Source organism: Panthera leo, chromosome B4, assembly GCF_018350215.1.
Source record: "Panthera leo isolate Ple1 chromosome B4, P.leo_Ple1_pat1.1, whole genome shotgun sequence".
Taxonomy (NCBI): Eukaryota; Metazoa; Chordata; class Mammalia; order Carnivora; family Felidae; genus Panthera; species Panthera leo.
Genome location: NC_056685.1, coordinates 28,545,605 through 28,560,708, shown reverse-complemented (window position 1 = coordinate 28,560,708; position 15,104 = coordinate 28,545,605). Strand labels below are relative to the sequence as shown.

Genomic DNA, 15,104 nt, shown 5'->3' with positions numbered 1-15,104 from the left:
TGTGGGAAAGAAAATGAGGGGGAAAAAAAAAGGCAGACAGAAAGGAGGAGGCTATTAGATTTTAAAATAGCATGGTAGGAAGTTCTGAAGCTGACGTGGAAGAAGAGAAGTAAAAGATGTAAGGAGTTGTATATATCTGTTCTTGTTGAAACATGAGGAAGAAAACTGGTAAGAGTCATGGAAAGCCTACATGGGTGGTGTTGAAACTGCCGAGTAAAGCAGTGGTTGGTACTGGGTCAGTAGATATGCAAAAACTTTATATATATTGGTGGTTGGGTACTTAGTTTTAAGATGTGTGTGTGTGATGAGTGTGGATGGGGGAGTGTGGTGATGAGTACAGAATGTATTTCAGTTCGAGGAGAGCTGTGCTCAGAGCATTATAGTTGGATGAGTAAGATTCAAATCAAAATACTTGAGAGGGTAAGATAGCAGGGTAAACAGTGCTTAACCTATCTAAAGAGAAGAATCCACAAGTTTGGAGAGTAGAGAAAAAGATAAGTGTTTGTTTTAATATAGCTTATGTTTTTAAATAAAATTAGGCAATATAATATACTTGCAGATAATTTTCACTTAGATCTCAGTTTTTAGAGCTACCCCATAATTATCTTAATTTTCTTTGAATCCTTAACTTAAAATAAGGCTTTCCTCTTTTTTTATTTTATGTAACTTTTCCTAGACCTTGGGTTGTGATACATAATTCCTGCTATGTGACTTTCTAGAAGTTTATAATTTTAATAGTCTCTCTGAGGGGCTTCCCAGTTTCATTCCCCACCTCACCACCCCAGTATTATAACTAGAAAACTATGTCAGCTCCATTTCCCCTATTCTTATCCCATGTGTCTACTCCTGTTCATGTTGTCTGCCTTGATATCCAATTTCTTTTTCTATGTAGAAGTCTTTTGGCTACTTCTCCATCTTCTTTGTCCTCCCAGTCTCATTTTTTTTTAAACTTTAGATTGCATGTCTCATGTTGAACATAGTGAACTGACTACTTCATCTTTCTCTCTAACTTCTCCTTCATATTTATCTTTGTAGTCACAGGGCAGGGTGTAGTCATAAAGCCTGGCAGTGAAAGGGACTGAGCATGGATTGGCTTTTAACCTATTGTTGGTCCCCACTGCCCAGCCTCTCTCCTACTAGTGTGACATACAGTTTTCTTGTTATTCTTCATACTTTCCTTTTCTTCATTGCTGCGGATAAATACCTGACTGCTTATGGTATGTATGAGCTTAGAGGTGTTGCTTAAGTTACTTTATTACTTCCTGGAAAGCAAAAGAAAAAAAAAAATCACCTGAGGAGAAGTATTTCAGTGTGGAATTTTAAAAAGTTGTAGTGAAAAACTTTTATGTAGGTAAAAGGATTAAAGCACATACTGACTAATGTCCTGGTAACACATGAAAGTAAAGGCTGAACATTTGGAAGGTTAGACTTTCTATTTACTGCTATTGGAAAGACCATGCAGATCTGGTGGGGCTCGAGTGGGATAGAGATAGGAAGTAGGTTTTGCATGTTGTAAGTTTTAGGTACCTACTAAAATACCAAGTGGGTTTTGTTGTTGTGGTCCAATAATCTCTTTTGATCTAGAAGACTCTTCCTCCCTTATTCATTTTTCCATGAAATTGTATTTCTTGAAGAGTTCAGGTCTGTTATCTAATAGAATGTCTTATACTTTGGAATTAATTGTTTCTTAACAGTTAACAAGATTTAGCATGTTTTTGACAAGAATACAACTTAGGCAACATTGTGTACATCACATTAGGAGGCATATATCATCAAGGTTGTCCCACTGTTGGTGTTACTGCATTTGATCACTTGGTTAAGCTCATGACTGCCAGATTTCTCTGTTGTAAAGGTGTATTCATCTATTTATAATTAGTAAGTAATCTGTGGGGAAACATGTTAGGACTCCCAATAGCTTGGAGTGTTTGTTGTCATTCTCTTTATCCATTCAGTACCATAAACTTGAAAACCAGTTCTGTCATTTTAACAATTTTACAAAGGTTGCTTTCATATTATTAAAAATTTTTAAAGATATTTGTTAGAATAAAAAATAAGGGGCAGAAATGAAATTGAAACCATGTGAGAGTGAAGTAGGAGGGGCAGTGGTGAAGCATACCTTGCATTTGTCCACGTTTGGAGGGTGGTGCGGAACAGTCTTGAGATATAAAATTGTACTGTTTCATAGAGCTGTTATAAAAATGTGAGCAACAGGGGCGCCTGGATGGCGCAGTCGGTTAAGCGTCCGACTTCAGCCAGGTCACGATCTCGCGGTCCGTGAGTTCGAGCCCCGCGTCAGGCTCTGGGCTGATGGCTCGGAGCCTGGAGCCTGTTTCCGATTCTGTGTCTCCCTCTCTCTCTGCCCCTCCCCCGTTCATGGTCTGTCTCTCTCTGTCCCAAAAATAAAAAAAAAAAAAAAAAAAAAAAAAACGTTGAAAAAAAAAAAAATTAAAAAAAAAAAAAATGTGAGCAACACATCGCAGCTATTCTAAATCATGAACAATATTATTAGCCTTCTTAAAGCAATCCTGGTTAAAGTTAATGAACTTTATTATTTTTTTATAGGTTTAAATGAAATACTGGATATTTATTTCTTCCTTTAAGGTAAGTTTTTTATTTTTAATCTTTTTCAAAACATTATTAAATTTGTTATCCAAGTACTTTGTCCAGAAAGTAAAAGTTTTAGTTACTGAAATTGTGTCACTAATTTATCATCTGGACTTATGGGCTTTATCTATTACAGAGAAGAAAAATGTCCTCAAGGAAATGATTGTTACTGTACATACAGCACCCAGTAATACTATGCCCAGCATTTGGGTGCTGAAGAGAATTGGTAGGTTATCATGGGACCTTAGGTTTACACATTTGTGGTGTATCTCGGTATTCAGAATTGCTTAGCTTTGCCTTAGGATCCTTGAGCCTTGGGTTAATATTAGTTTCCTAGGGCTGCAATAACAAAGTGCCACACACTGGGTGGCTTAACACAATAGAAACTTATTCTCTCCCAGTTCTGGAGGCTAGATGTCCCAAATAAAGGCAGGGTTGTCCTCCATTTGTGAAGGCTTTAGCAAAGACTTTCTTTGCCTCTATCTTCTGGTAGCTGCTGGGTGTCCTTGGGGTTCCTTGCTTATAGCTGCCTCACTCCATTTTCTGCCTCTGACTTCACGTAGTTTTTCCTCTATGTGTTTCCTTTCTCTGCCTCCAGATCCCCCTCTCCTTATAAAAACACCAGTCATTGGATTTTGGTCCTACCCTAATGACATGTAACCTCATCTTAAATTGATTACATCTGCAAAGATCCTATTTCCAAATAAGGTCACATTCATAGGTCCTGGGTTTATGACTTAAACATACCTTTTTTGGGGAACACAGTTCATCCTACAGCAGTTGGTACTTGAGTTGTAGTAATACCGAGATGCTATGATCACTTTGAAGCTTGAATACTGTATTCTATGAAGTACTAAAGTATTTTGGAATTGATATAGAAATAAAAGTGAATCCCTAGATTTCTCAAGCCAAGTTAGAACTCATTCTGCAACAGACTTTGAGTGGTAGAGGGGGTAAGAATTTTTAACATTTATAAATAAAAAGATCGGGGGCACCTGGGCAGGCTCAGTCTGACTCGATTTTTGGCTCAGGTCATGATCCCAGAGTCATGGAATGGAGCCCCACTTCGGGTTTTGTGCTATGCATGGAGCCTGCTTAAGATTCTTTCCCTCTCCCACCCCCTCCTCTCCCCCTTCCCACCCACCCTACCAGCTCCTGCTCTCTGTCTCTCTCAAAAAAAAAAAAAAAAATTATAAGACTGGTTATTTATTTCCATTTGTGGGATTCAGCCTGACAAGGATTGTGACCCTCCTGAGGTACAACATGGAAACAAAGTAAACTAGGAGTTTTGTTTTCTTCATGTGCATACTTTGTCTGGAAATAACAGTATTCTCCTTTTTATCCATTTATGTTAGACGAAACTCATATAATTGGATAATTTTTTAAAGCACATTAATACTCTTGACCATTTTAGAAAATAGTACAGGGTTACTGAAATTCAGTTCCAGCTTCAAAGCAGGACTTAGATAAGTGAACCTAGCTCAGTTCTTGGCTCTTGGTAAGTGCCTAAGATGTATTTGTTATTATTAGTAAGCCTTTCTAAGAAAGTGAAGGAGGTTTTAGGTAGTCATGAAAAGAAGGAAAATTCTCACCTCTTATTTATTATTATTTTTTTCTGTCTGGCTGGTTAGGATATTTACTGTTCCAGTAATTGGTTTGGTTTTGCTTATAAATGACTGGAAAATGTAGATTACAGTTAGAATGGATGTTTTTAATGTAGGAAAATACATATGATATTAGACACATGTTTACTTTTTGGAGGGTGAAGGTAATATTTTTTAAAACTGTTTATTTATTTATTTTGAGAAGGAAAGAGTGCACTCCCATGTTAGCAGGGTAGGGGGCAGAGAGAGGGACAGGGAGAGAATCCCAAGCAGGCTCTGTGCTGTCAGTACAGTCTGTCAGCTCATGAACCGTGAGATCATGACCTCAGCCGAAGTCAAGAGTCGGACGTGTAACCGACTGAGCCACCCAGGCGCCCTGGTAGTATTCTTTAAATACCTTGATTATATGATGCTTTTGGATAAATATTAAAAATCCAGGCTGTGTTAACTTTTTCTTTATTCTCTTCTTCCATTTAAATAAAAATAGCTGTATTAATCCAACAAGGCATAAAGCCATAATGTGGCATACCATCCTGTTTGAGAGGTGAACATTACTGAATAAAAATGGCTGACAGAAGTGGGAAGACTATTCCAGGACAAGTGTATATTGAAGTGGAATATGATTATGAATATGAAGCTAAGGACAGAAAGATCGTGATAAAACAAGGAGAACGATACATCTTGGTGAAAAAGACCAATGACGACTGGTGGCAAGTCAAACCAGATGAGAACTCCAAAGCCTTTTATGTGCCAGCTCAGTATGTCAAGGAGGTCACCCGTAAAGCTCTCATGCCACCTGTTAAACAGGCAGTTGGACTGCCAAATAATGCTATGAAAATGATACAGAGTCTTCATCTTCAGAGGTCAACAGAAAATGTGAACAAATTGCCTGAGCTTTCGAGCTTTGGAAAGCCGTCATCGTCTGTTCAAGGAACAGGTCTTATTCGTGATGCCAATCAGAATTTTGGACCCAACTATAATCCATGTCAGACTGTGAACCTAAGCCTGGACCTGACCCATAATAATGGAAAGTTTAACAGTGATTCACATTCTCCTAAAGTTTCTGGCCAGAATAGGACGCGCTTATTTGGTCACTTTCCCGGCCCGGAGTTCTTGGACATAGAGAAAACTAGCTTCTCCCAGGAACAGTCTTGTGATTCAGCAGGAGAAGGCTCAGAAAGAGTACATCAGGATTCTGAATCTGGTGATGAACTTAGCAGCAGCTCCACTGAGCAGATAAGGGTAAGACGAAAAGTAGAATGATGGAGCACTTGTACTACCACAACAAAAATATTGCAGATTTTAATTAAAATCTTTGTAGGAGTTAGGCGTTGTTCATTTTGCTTTGTTATTACAATAGGTTCTATCCTGGCTAAATGAGGTGGAGAATAGTGTAATAACTTGTAGAGTTCATAAAGGTCGGCCTTATGGTTTCCATAGTTCTCGTACCTTTGTGGGACTAGAGCTGCCTCAAGTGTGGAAAAGTTTTTTTTGGTCTTCACTACTGATAATGCATAGGGTGATATTTCTTTTATCACTTACCCAGTGATATTTCTTTTACTAGACCAACTTTGTTTTCTAATTGTACTCATTTGGCTTATTTGTGATAAGTTTTCAGGTAATAGTGGGAATATGAGGAAAGGTGTCACTGGAATGTTAGCTGCTAACTCTTGTTCTTTAAAACTTGTTTATTAACCTCTAATATTTAAAAACTAGCTGACAAATCTTTGCCTTCATTCATGCACTTTGGTGTCTTAAGTGTTTAAATATACACACTTGTTTGCATGGAGCATTGGCCTGAAAAAGATTGTGTGTCAGTGATTTGATTTTTTTCCTCCTTATCCAACTTTATTTTGAGATTAGTTTATGCCAGCTTGTCATGTAAAGTGAAATAAAATTAAAAGCAATTGCATGAAATCAAAACTTGAATGTATTTGGATAAGTCTAATTAAAAAAAATTTTTTTTAATGTTTTATTTATTTTTGAGAGAGAGAGAGCGAGAGAGATGGAACGAGTGGGGGAGGGACAGAGCGAGAGGGAGACACAGAATCTGAAGCAGGCTTCAGGCTCCAAGCTGTCAGCACAGAGCTTGATGCAGGGCTTGAACCCATGAACTGGGAGATTATGACCTGAGCTGAAGTAGTTTGCTTAACTGACTGAGCCACCCGGGTACCCTGGAGAAGTCTAATTTTAAGTGAAATTGTAAATTGATAAATTTTTGGTCTAAAACTCTGTTGTAAGATTTATTCATCAAGTTAAGTCAGTAATTGTGAGGCTGGTCTTAGATGTGGTCTGACTCTGATGGAACTAGTTTGTTCTTACTATAGCTTTCAATTTTTTTGTGACATTTTGAATGGAAAAGGGAAGATTCTCTAGAAAAATTTCTGATGTTTGAGATCAGGGCAGTTAATGAAGTAGCACTGCCAGTTTACCATCATGTGTCTTAGGAGGCTTCTATTTCTTCAGTCTTTATGAGATACTTTGACATAGGATATACAGTGTTTCCTGGAATTTTTCTGTTCATAGCTTCTTTTTGAACTAGCGGGACTTGGGAAAGATGCGTTTTCTATTACTGATAGCCATCACAGTTCACGGTATGTTTTATATTTATGTATCCCAGCAATCCTGTGTTCTCTTCATTATGGTCATCTTAAATTCACTGCATGGAAGTTCATGGCTCCTGACCTCTCCTGAGCCCTTAACACTGCTTGGAAATCCTGCTAAATTTCTCTAGCAGGTCCTTTTCCTAACTGTTCATGACAAGTATTTCAAAACTTTATCATTTCTCTCATTCACCTGCTTTTCCCTGCTCTCTTAGGTCAAATAACTTTACCTTCTATTACCTTCTATTAGTCTGTAGCCTAAATAAAAGCTTTAGGATGGAAATGCTTCAGCTGTGGGGAGGATGTATTGCACAGCAGTTAATAGCACTGGCTTTAGATTTGGATCTGATTCCATACCACTTACCAGCTCTGCCATAATTGGGGCAAAGTGCTTAACCTCTGTGTCTCAGTTTCCTCATTTTAAAATGGGATCACAGGGTTGTTGAGGATTAAGTGGGCTACTATATCTAATATGCTTACAACTATGCTTTGCGTATAAGTACATTATGTATCTATTGCTATTTAATAAATTCCTCCCAAGTCTAGTGGCTTAAAACTGTAACATCTTCTCAGAGTTTCTGTGGTCCATAACTCAGAAGCCGGTTAAATGACTGGTTTTAAAGGCACAGGGTCTCATGAGGTTGTAGTCTTGTGAAGGCTTGGCTTGGGCTGGAGGAGCTGCCTCTAAAATGGTTCACTCACATGAAATTAGTTGGGCCTCTTCACAGGTGCTTGTGTTGTAGACCAGCTTTCCCTCAGGAGCAGTCCAAGACAGAGCAAGGTAGAAGCTACATTGTCTTTTATGCCAGTCTTAGAAGTCATACATTGTCATTTCCTATTAATTACACATCTCACTTCTATTCTGTGTGGGAGGAGACCATAAAGGGTATGTGTATCAGGAGATGAGGATCATTGGGGTCCATGTTGGGGCTGGCTAGCATAGTAAGTATTCAGTAAAATAGAGCTGTTGTTGTTGTTATTTCTATTATTATTTCCACCATCAAATCTATAGGTACACCTGTATCAGCAGTCCCCTTTCCCCTTGTGTGGTGCAAGCATTGTCTCTCTTCTCCCCTCCATATCTGCTAAATATTACGCAGCATTGTGCTCATGTGGTTGATTATTTACCATGTTTTCTCCCTCATTTAAATCTCGTGTTTTTCACATTTTAGTAAAGCACTTCAATAATACCTTCCCCTCTGAGTATCACTTTATCACCCTTTTCTTTTATTGACAACTCCCGGGAAGAGTTGTATGTATTTGCTTCTCTGCATTTTGTTGTTTCTCACTCACTCCTTAACCTATTCTAGTAGGACTTCTAGCTCCACCATTCTACCTAAACTGCTTCTGCTAAAAGGTACTCAGGTAAATAAATTTACGGACAATTGAAAACATTCATACACAGCCAATGCCATCATCATGGTGAACAAGATTAATAATCATATGACAATTTAAAATAATCTTTTACTGAGGCAGAGCATACAATCAAGTGTGTAAATTGCAGCAGTCTTAAATGCACAGCTTGATGGATTTGACTTACGTATACACCTCTGTAACCTTGAGCTGCTCCCCTGCCCCTCATGTGTCTGCTAGGAGATTGTCATTTTTCTGACTTATAGTGTCATTGGTCAATCTGCTTTAATTAAACTTTTCATTTTGAGATGCTTGTAGATTCATAAAAGCAGTTGTAAGACATAATACAGAGAGATTCCCTTGTGTCCTCTATCCAGTTGCAAAACTATACTGTCATATCACGATCAAGATGTTGTCATTTGTGGGGCGCCTGGGTGGCTCAGTTGGATGAGCGACTGACTTCGGCTCAGGTCATGATCTTGCAGTTTATGAGTTTCAGCCCTGCATTGGGCTCTGTGCTGATGGCTCAGAGCCTGGAGCCTGCCTCAGATTCTGTGTCTTCCTCTCTCTGCCCCATCCCTGCTCATGCTCTGTCTCTCAAAAATGAATAAACGTTAAAAAAAAAAAAAAAGATATTGTCATTTGTACAATCTAGATACTGAGCATTTCCATCACCACAAGGATCCTTTATATTGCCCTTTTATAACCACATCCTCTTTCCTCCCATCCCCATCCCTCCTTAACCCTGGTTACTACTAATTTGTTCTCCATCTTTATAATTTTGTCATTTCAAGAATATTATATAAATGGAATCATATGCTATGAGGTTGGCTTATTCATTCAGCGTAATTCTCTGGAGATTGATCCAGGTAACTGTATCAGTGTTCGCTGTTTGTTTGTTTTTTTGTTTTTTTTTTTTAATTTTTTTTTTCAACGTTTATTTATTTTTGGGACAGAGAGAGACAGAGCATAAACGGGGGAGGGACAGAGAGAGAGGGAGACACAGAATCGGAAACAGGCTCCAGGCTCTGAGCCATCAGCCCAGAGCCTGACGCGGGGCTCGAACTCACAGACCGTGAGATCGTGACCTGGCTGAAGTCAGATGCTTAACTGACTGCGCCACCCAGGCGCCCCAGTGTTCGCTGTTTTTGTTGTTGACAAGTATTCTGTGATATGGATGTACCACACTTTGTTTCACCATTAACCCATTGAAGAAAATCTAGGTTTCCAGTTTTCTGCTGTTGTAAACAAAGCTGCTATATATAAACATTTCTGCACAGGATTTTGAGTGAACATAACTTTTTGTTTGTCTGGCATAAGTGCCCATGAGTATTGCTAATGTTATGGTAGATGTGTGTTTAATTTTTTAAAGAGACTGCTAAACTGTTTTCCAGAGTGGCTGTACCATTTATATTCCTACCAGCAATATATGTGATCCAGTTTTCTCTGCATGCTCACTAGCATTTGATGTTGCACTGTTTTTTTGTTTTTGTTTTTTGGTTTTTTTTTTTTTAGCCATTCTGAAAGGTGTGTAATAATATCTTGTGATTATAATTTGCTTTTCTTAACAGCTAATGATGTTGAACATCTTTTCATATGCTCATTTGCCATCAATAGATCCTTTTAATTGAAATGTCCTTCATATCTTTTGCCCATTTTTTAATTGGACTGTTTGTTTTTGTACTCTTGAGTGTAGAGAGTTCTTTATATTGTCTAGATACTAGTCATTTGCCAGATACATGGTTTGCAAATATTTTCTCCCAGTCTATAGTTTGTCTTTTTATACTCTTAACAGCATAGCTAGTTTAGTCAGGGTTCTCCAGAGGGTGTGTGTGTGTGTGTAAACTGCTTTTATATCTTTGTGAAAAATCAGTAGGCCATATTTGTATGGATCTATTTCTGGATCCTCTATTGTGTTTCACTCATATATGTGTCTTTCCGTACTCTAATATCAGACATCCTTGATTTTTTTTAATATTTAATTTTATTTATTTTGAAAGAGGGTGAGTGGGGGAAGGGCAGAGAGGAAGAGAGAATCCCAAGCAGGCTCCACTCTGTCAGTGCAGAGCCCAATGTGGGGCTCAGACCCACAGAACTGCAAGATCATGACCCAAGTCGAAACCAAGAGTCAGATGCTTACCTGGCACCTCTCAGACATCGTTGATTACAGTAGCTATATAATATGTCTTAAAATTGGTAGACTGATTCCTCCCAATTTGTTCTTCAAAATTGTTTTAGTTATTGTAGTAGGCTAAATGATATTCACCAGAGATATCAGATCCTAATCCCTGGAACATTTCTTTTTTAAGAAAAAGATCTTTATACAGATAAGATTAAGTTAAGGATTTTGAGATGAAGAAATTCTCCTGGACCCTGCATGTAATCACAAATGTCCTTACAAGAGAAGAGCAGAGGGGGCATCGCACACAAAAAAGAAGGCTATGTGAAGATGGAGCACAGAGAGATTTGAAGATGCTGGCCTTGAAGACATGAGTGATGTGGCCACAAGCCAAGGAATACTGGCAGCCACCGGATGTTGGAAGAGGCAAAGAAAGCATTGTTTACTAGAGACTCTGGAGGAAGTGCAGCCCTGCCAGTTCCTTGATTTCAGCCTGGTGATACTGATTTTGGACTTCTGGCCTCCACAACTGGCAAGGAATAAATTTTTGTTATTTTAAGCCGCTTTGTATTAAGTTCTTACGGCAGCCACAGGAAACTACTCAGCTATTCTAATTCCTTTGCTTTTCCTCATACATTTTAGAAGAGTCTGATCCATATCTATAAAACATCTTGCTGGGATTTTGATAGGAAGTGCATTAACTTCCATGTCATTTTGGAGAAGATGAACATTTTTACTATGTTGTGTCTTTAATCTGTGTATATTGTGTGTCTCTTTCCACTTACTTAGATCTAATTTGATTTTTTTTCATCAGCGTTTTGTAGTTTTTGGTAAAAGTCCTGTATGTGTTTTGTTGTATTTACATGTAAATATTTAAATTTTTTAGAGCAATTGTAAGTGATACTGAGTTTTTAATTTTGGTATTCACATATTCATTACTAGTATATAGAAATACAGTTGATTTATTTTTTTAAAGATTATATTTTTAAGTAATCTTTACACCAAATGTGGGGCTTGAACCTACAACCCTGAGGTGAAGAGTCTCATGCTCCACTGACAGTCACTCAGGCACCCACGATTTGTTTTTATTCTTACTTTTGAACTTTTTTAATGCACCTTTAGACTTAAAGAAATATTGTGAAGAAATTATAGACTTCTGATATACCCCACACCTAGTTTTCACTGTTGTTAACATATTAGTATGATTTATTTGTCATAATTAATGAACTAATATTGATACATTATTAACTAAAGTCCATACTTTTTTCAGGAGTTCTTTATTTTCTATCTAATGTTCTTTTTTATCTCTTCCTGAATACCACATTACATTTAGTAGTTATGTGTCCTTAGGTTCTTCTTGGTTTTGATAGTTTTTCTGAGTTTCCTTGTTTATAATGACCTTGACAGTTTGGAGGAGTGTTGGTCAGGTGTTGTAGAATGACCCTATTTTGTAATTTGTCTCATGTTTTTCTCATGATTGGACTGTAGTTCTAGACTTTTGGGCAGGAAGACATAGAGGTAAAATGTCATTTTCATCACATCTTGTCAAGGGTAAATAACTACCAACATCATTTATCAGTGTTGATAGTGACCTTGATCACCTGATAGCTGTTATTGTCAGATTTTTCCACTGTAAAGTTACTCTTTTTCTCCCTCCCTTTCCATACCATGGTCTTTAGAAGGAAGTTGCTATAGTGGCCCATACATAAGAAGGGGAGGAATTATGCCCTACCTCTTTGAGTGTACAGTGTCTACATAAATTATTTGGAATTATTTTATATGAGAAATTTGTATGTTTTGCACCATTTATTCAGTTATTTATTTATATCTGTATAGACTCACAGATTTTTTCTTTATACCTTGCATTATGATCAATACTACTATATTTTGTTCCTCAATTATTTCAGTTTTGGCCTTTGAGAACTCTTTCAGGTGTGTGTATGTGTGTTTTAGCCATTCCTTACTTGCTGGCACTTCAGGATGCTCCATGCTCATCCTCTGTATTTTATGCCCCAGCCCTAGAATCAGCCATTTCTCCGTGGGGTCCCTTGTTTCTTTAACTGGAGAATGGTATTAGAAACCAAGTTCTGGGTGTTAGTGTGCTGATGCTACTAGGATGTCATGGCTTCTAGGCCCTCTGAGCTGACAGAGCAAGGAAATAAACATAGATATGCTAACTCATATATATACCCAATCTATAATTATTTCCATATGTAATCATCTGCATCTATGTTGAGCTAAACCTGGGTTCATATTGATGTCTTCCACTCTAATCTCTTCCTGCATGGATCATTGCTTATCTATAAACTTCCTCCCCAACATTGAGAAATGGGGCTTCCATTGTCCACTATCCATTTGCATAATTGTTTAATACAAGTATAAGTGTATAGGAGTATCAGAATTGTTAACTTGTATCCCTGTGGATAGAACTTTATTAAATAGAATATAGTACTTCATATGCAGTTATTTTTTTTACTTTATTTTTAAAGTTTTTATTTATTTTTGAGAAAGAGCACAAATCAGGGAGGGACAGAGAGAGGGAGAAAGAGAGAAAGAGAGCTAGCACGCCAAGCAGGCTCTGCTCTGCCAGCACAGAGCCCCACACGGGGCTCAAACTCATGAAACCGTGAGATCATGACCTGAGCCGAAACCAAGAGTCAGATGCTCAACTGACTGAGCCACCCAGGAGCTCCAGTTGTTTTTGTTTTTGTTTCCTAATGTTTGTTTATTTTGAGAGAAAGCAAGAGAGTAGGAGCTCACAAGCTGGGGAGTGGCAGCAAGAGAGAATCCCAAGTTGGTCCCATGCCCAGTGCGGAGCCCGTCATGGGGCTCGACCCCAGCCAGTATAAAGAGTTGGATAGCTAGCTCACTGAGCCACCCAAGCACCCCAAAATTCAGTTCTTTTTGATTTTAGTTTTACAGACTCATTTTCAAAGTTTCTTTGATCATCACCCTACCCACCCCCACCCCCCCCCATTTTAATGAGGTTGCTGCATACATTTATAACATTTAAAAAAATCATATTCTGCTTTCTGTTTTGGGATTCCCCACCCCACCTTGAGTTTCTATATTAAAAAATTGCATACATTGAGACATTGAGGTTTGCTCTTTGAGCTGTAAAGTTTAGTGGGATTTGACAAATGCATACTATTGTGTATCCATAATTACAGTATCACACTGAATAGTTTCACCCCCCTAATTCCTTGTACTTCGGTTATTCACCCTCTCTCCCCTTCCCTCCCCTCCCACTCTTGGCAACCACTCATTATTTTACTCTCTCTGTAGTTTTGCCTTTTTTGGAGTATCTTTTAATTGGAGTCCTACAGTAGGTAGGTAGCCTTTTTCAATTGGCTTCTTTAATTAGCAATGTATATTTAAGACTTATCCATGTCTTTTCATGGCTTGATAGCTCATTGCTTTTATTGCTGAATGTTTTGTAGGGATATACCACAATTTGTTTATCCGTTCATCTTTTGGACTGGTGGTTGTTTCCAATTTTTGACAATTGTGAATAAAGCTGCAATAAATATTTGCATGAAGTTTTTTTGTATGGACGTAAATTTCAGATGAGTTGGGAAATACCTAAGAACAATTGGGTAATACCTTGGATAAATATCTAAGATTGCTGGATAGTATGGTAAGACCATGTTTACCTTTTTTTTTTTTAATATGTATTTATTCTTTTAGAGAGAGAGAGATCACAAACAGGGGAGGGGCAGAGAGAGGGAGACAGAGAATCTGCAGCAGGCTCCAGGCTCTGAGCTGTCAGCACAGAGCCCAGCACGGGGCTTGAACTCATGAACCATGAGATCATGACCTGAGCCAAAGTCTGACGCTTAACAGACTGAGCCACCCAGGCACCCCAAGACTATGTTTACCTTTGTAAGAAACTGTCAAATTATCTTTTAAAGTGCCTATACCATTTTGTATTCCCATCAGTAGTAGAGTTCCTGTTCCGCATGAACATGAAGATGGTGAACCAGCATTTGGTTTGGTATTGTTAGTTTTTTGGATTTTAGTCATTCTAATAGATGTGTAGGATCTGATTGTTTTAATCTGTGTTCCCCAATGACAAATGATATTGAGCATCCTTTCCTGTGCTTACTTTGCTGTCTTTTTATCTTCTTTGGTGAGATGTCTAGATCTTTTGCCCATTTTAAAATTGTGTTTATTGTTGAGTTTTAGGAGGTTTTTCTAAAATCACATTGTATGTTTTGGATACAAATCCTTTATCAGATCTCTCTCTCTCTCTCTCTCTCTATATATATATATATGTATATATCTCTCTCTATATATCTACAAATACTTTCTCCTAGTCTGTAGCTTATCTTTTTATTTTCATAACAGTGACCTTCACAGAGTAGAATTTTTAAATTTTATTAATAAAGTACAAAATTTAATTTTTTTTCTCCCAGACCGTGTTTTTACTGTTGTATCCAAAAACTCATTGCCAAATCTAAGATCATATAGATTTTCTCTGTTTTCTAGAATATGTATAGTTTTGCATTTTATGTTTACGTCTGTGACCCATTTTGAATTAATTCTTGTGAAAGGTGTAAAGTTTTTGTCTAGATTCTTTATGTATATGTGTGTATATATGTATATATATATTATATATTATATATATTGTATATGTATATTATATGTATATATATATGATATATATATATCTATCTATCTCCAGTTGTTCCCACTATGTACGGAAAGACTTTCCTTTCTCTGTTGAATTGCCTTTGTTCCTTTGTTAGTGGTCAGTTGACCATTTGTGTGTGATATATTTCTGGGCTGTTTTGTTCCATTGATCTTTGTGTCATTCTTTTG

The 15,104-nt window shown here is 37.6% G+C and overlaps 1 protein-coding gene across 4 annotated transcripts in view; it reads left to right on the top strand.

Annotated features, from left to right (window-relative positions):
- ARHGAP12 (Rho GTPase activating protein 12) overlaps nt 1–15,104 on the top strand; it is a 121,766-nt gene that overhangs the window by 16,131 nt on the left and 90,531 nt on the right. For 3 of the 4 annotated variants that reach the window (XM_042945257.1, XM_042945256.1, XM_042945254.1), the window contains exons 2-3: nt 2,563–2,601; nt 4,696–5,450. In XM_042945257.1, the coding sequence (XP_042801191.1) occupies nt 4,773–5,450 (678 nt within the window). In that variant the 5' untranslated portion in view covers nt 2,563–2,601; nt 4,696–4,772. Of the gene's footprint in view, nt 1–2,562; nt 2,602–2,740; nt 2,831–4,695; nt 5,451–15,104 lie in introns of those variants that run through there. The other variant, XM_042945255.1, reaches the window with a different exon arrangement.